Raw genomic sequence first — 4,279 nt, 5'->3', positions numbered from 1 at the left:
AAATATGAAGCTTTTGCGATTTTTATGAAATGACAAGTTTTACCAAAAGAAACATTATTACGGTTAATATTTTGAAATCCTTGTAGGTGAACGTTGAGTGTTTTCATTTATTTTCAAATTTATTTTCATATTTAAATTCAATATTTTCACTGCTAGGGAAAAATATCAATTATAGAAAGTATCATACGATATGATGAAGTTATTAAAAAAAAATCATTTATCTTATTTGAATGTCATAATATTACATAGTATATACGTTTTCCAAGTGAAACCATTTTACGTGAAAGCATTTTCAATCAATAGTATGAACACCCTCAGTTAGGCAAACTACCGTTTTATCTGCATAGCAAAATTTGTAAAGCAGCAAGGGATATATAGATATAAAGTAAAGGAGAAAGAGACAGAACAGTTCCTTAATAGACAACCTAGAAACTGTTTATGTGTTTATTGATTCATAGGGGTAAAACCGAATTCTGTTAGAAAAAAAAAAAGGAAAACAGATAATGAAATTAAAAGGCATTGGCTTCTTAATACCATCTCATTACAAAAGCTTAATATTTAGCAATATAGAAAGTTATCTTTTTTTACATTGGGTTCTCATAATTTCGTTCGTTTTTTACCCCATTTATTCTAAACCTTTCCAATGAAGCGAAAAAGCTATGTATTTAGCGTTAATTTGCCAGAAATTGCCTCCAGCGGGTGGTTTAGCCGGTGTCTGGGAGGTGCGGGTTCGAGTCCTGTGGCTGTCTGCTGAAAACCCTTTCCGCCATGTAAAAGTAAAATACCCAATCTTTGTGCTGTTTTCACAGCTATTCTGTGTTCGAAATATTACTTTCTTGTCTGTTTGATCTTTTCTTTTATCGCTGTGTTGTATGATATTTTGTGGCTCTTGAAAGCACTGACTGGGTTTGGCGTTACAAGTGCAGCAAAGAGGAGAACTATAAATTCAATCACTGAAGCTGCAGAGAAGGCCACTAAGTGGCTTTGGATAAAATAGGCAGACCAGTGGTTTGTTGCTATTGTGATGCAAGTTGGGACGCGATCAACCCCTGCTAGTTCAACTGGGCGAGGGGTTCTGATGTTGAAACCTCCACCCCCCCAAAAAACGAATGAATTTATCTGACAATCCATTGTAAATAAATATTCCTTGAGACTTAAACATGACCAAGCAATGAAGCTTTGTTATATAAGATCCGAATTGGCAGGAAACAGAGCAGTGAAAAAAATCTTACGTCTATAGCACTCAACAGCGGCTCTTTCAGTAGAAGGACAACCATGGAAACCCCACGAATCATGACTACAGTTGAGAAGATACGCGTCATTGCTGGTACATTTTATTTTAGACAGATGTACTTTTCCTGAACGATGATGCTCTCCACGGAGTACTTTTCCTTTCCTGAAAGGATAATATATAAGCAACATCAATGATGGTGATGATGATGATGATAGTGATGATGATGGTGATGATGATGATGATGATGATGATGGTGATGATGATAGCAATGGCAACGACGACGACGACGATGACGACGCTGATGATGACAACAACGACGATGACAATGTCGATATTTCTTTGATTAGACACTCACATCAGTATATTGAACAACATTTTGTGGAAGTGTTTAATGGCCTTCAGAGGATGCTGAAAATATATTAGTATACGGAATGTTACGAGTAAGTTACGTGGCAGAATTAAGGCCCTCTTCACGATCTTCACTACTGTCACCACTAATAAAATAAACCAGGTGTAAATGAACCAATTATCTCACCTTTAGAATCAAGACTACATCGATTAAATCGACTTTAGTCTCTTCCAGAGTAGGAAGAATACTCCAGAAAGACGATGTCCTGGGGAAGAAGGTCTGATTTGCATAGTGGTGAGTGAGGGCAGGAGTTAAGAAAACGTGTGTCTCGAGAGCTGGTGGCGACAAATGGGTTAGAATGGCGTAATTGGAGGAGATGTCTTTATTATAAACCTTTCTAAATTTGGCACAAGAAGACCAGACATTTTTCGGAGAGAGGGCTAGACGAAACTATCGATCCCCGGTACTTAACTAATACTTTTATCGACGCTGAAAGGGTAACGGGCGAAGTTGACCTCGGCAGGAATAGAACTCAGAACATGAAGTGTCGAAAGAAATATTGCTAAGCGTTTTCTCTGAACTGTTACCGATTGTGCTAGCTCGTCGTCTTAGATATCTTTATTATAATAATCCCTTACGTAAACGCGTGTCATTATATGAACCAACTTGAGAACCTCTAACTGCTGGAAATAACAACTAAATCTATTCTAACTACTGGAAATAATAACCAAATCTCAGTGCCTCATTAAAAGCCTGGGCACACTCAGCAGTTATCATTAGTCTCAAAGGTTCAGTGACCCAATTGTAATTTATGTGTTTTATGGCTTGCTTTCGATAAATAAATTGCATAGGGCTCAGCGCATTGATTTGCCTGGAAGCGGGGTACTATAATGCGGGTAAGACAGCCCTACCAAATGAGACACTCATTTTCCTTTTCTTTCCTAAACACATAAAGAAGAAAGCGCAGCGCTCATAAAAGACTCTTTTCATGGCTTCAGAGATGAGAGAAAGGGAGGAGGGGAGAACGGTATCCTCAAGCCAGATACTTGACATATTTTTGCAACAGTGTGAACCATTTCAAAGGTACCCACAGATCAAGTGATGGTGATTAACCAGCTGACGGATTAAGTTTATTACCCACATTGTATACGAAATAATCTCTACATTTTAGTTAAAAAAAGAAAGAAAAATAGTGCTAATGTCCTTTGGAGAGCTTTCTAAAAATTGTCTATGTGAGGATCTGAATGAGATTAAGACAGTTAATATTTGGTCTGAACTCGCCAGGTTTAATACCATCACCTGGCGCATGGGGTAAGTTTAACCGAGTCCAATCTGTTGCATGCATACGGACCGAGTCCTCGGTTTAGGGATACCTTCCTTTCTCTCTGCTACCAGTTTCGGGTTGAGGGTACCCTAAAGGATCATAAGTTTTGCTTTCGCACCTGACTAAAAGATATAAAAGTGCTTCAGCCGAATAAATTTACATTGGTTAATGACCACTTTACCTTTTATATGTTTCAGTCATAGACTGCGGCCATGCTGGAGTACCGCCTGAAGGGTTTACTAAAACAGATTGATCCTAGTATTTATTTACGTTTTTTTTAAAATCTGGTACTTACTGTATCGGAGGGTTTCCGCTAGTTTACGGGGACGTAAACAAACCAACTCCTGCTGTCGAGCGGTGAGGACACACGCACACACACACACACACACACATATATATATACACATACATATACATTTAATGAGCTTCTGTGCATTGAATGTCTATATCTATCTATCTATCTATCTATCTATCTATCTATCTATCTATCTAATGGGTTTCTGTGTATCGAATATCACTCACAAGCTGAAGTTCAATCCGGGCTATGACGAAAGATGCATGAAATGCCAAGCAAGAGAATCAAACTCAGAACCACGTGGTTGCGAAGCAAACATCATAACGAATCACACAGTCATACCATAGAAACGAAATAAAAAGTATTTGAAATAAATCAACTATTTTACGAACTACTTCAAATAATTCCGGAAGAAGCTGATAATGTATAGAAAACAAAGAAACGGGAATGAGTGAACAACAAAAGAAAAAAAAAATGTATAAGCGAACATTGAAGTCAACGCGGAAAGGAAACTGTGAAACGACATTATACTGAGTGAAAATATTGACACGATAGAGTAAATTTGGTATAAAATATTAAAAGACAAACAGCAACTAAGAAGTAAAGAATCTAACGTAAGAAGTGCAAAACGAGGAACTGCACGAAGTTTGGAAAGAAAAATTACCCGGATGAAATGAAAGACTGATTCAGTGCATGTAAAGAATATTGGAAAAACATAGTTTTAGAAACTAATGGAAGGAAATAAGAAGAGGAGAAAGAAAAGGAGAGAGAGGCGGAAGAATATATAAACAAATATTTTTAAGAAGGGTTAAAGTAGAAAATGCAGTGATTTGGAAATATTTCATTAAAAAGATCTATTCTGGGAAGTTTGATGAGATGTCAGAAGTGGAAAATTTTGTAAAGGTTTACAAGTTAATAAAGTCAGCACTACAAAAAAAGGAAACCTCATAAAATGTAGAGGAAACAATTCTAAACAATACAGGAAAGGTGAAGGGGGAATTAAGGTTTGTTAGGAAAGAGTATTTCGAAGTCGCTGGCGTTAGATCAAATCCAAAACTTCTGCAATGTATTGTCTTC

At 37.0% G+C, this 4,279-nt stretch overlaps 1 protein-coding gene across 1 annotated transcript in view; it reads right to left on the bottom strand.

The window, feature by feature from the left end:
- Nucleotides 1-444: 444 nt before the first annotated feature.
- Nucleotides 445-4,279, bottom strand: part of LOC106883853 (scavenger receptor cysteine-rich domain superfamily protein) — a 36,956-nt gene continuing 33,121 nt past the window's right edge. Inside the window, exon 9 of the mRNA XM_014934992.2 lies at nucleotides 445-473. Coding sequence (XP_014790478.2) covers nucleotides 445-473 — 29 coding nt within the window. The remainder of the gene's footprint in view (nucleotides 474-4,279) is intronic.

The sequence above is a fragment of the Octopus bimaculoides genome, chromosome 5 (genome assembly GCF_001194135.2).
Source record: "Octopus bimaculoides isolate UCB-OBI-ISO-001 chromosome 5, ASM119413v2, whole genome shotgun sequence".
NCBI classification, from domain to species: domain Eukaryota; kingdom Metazoa; phylum Mollusca; class Cephalopoda; order Octopoda; family Octopodidae; genus Octopus; species Octopus bimaculoides.
This window is presented reverse-complemented; position numbering and strand designations above follow the sequence as displayed.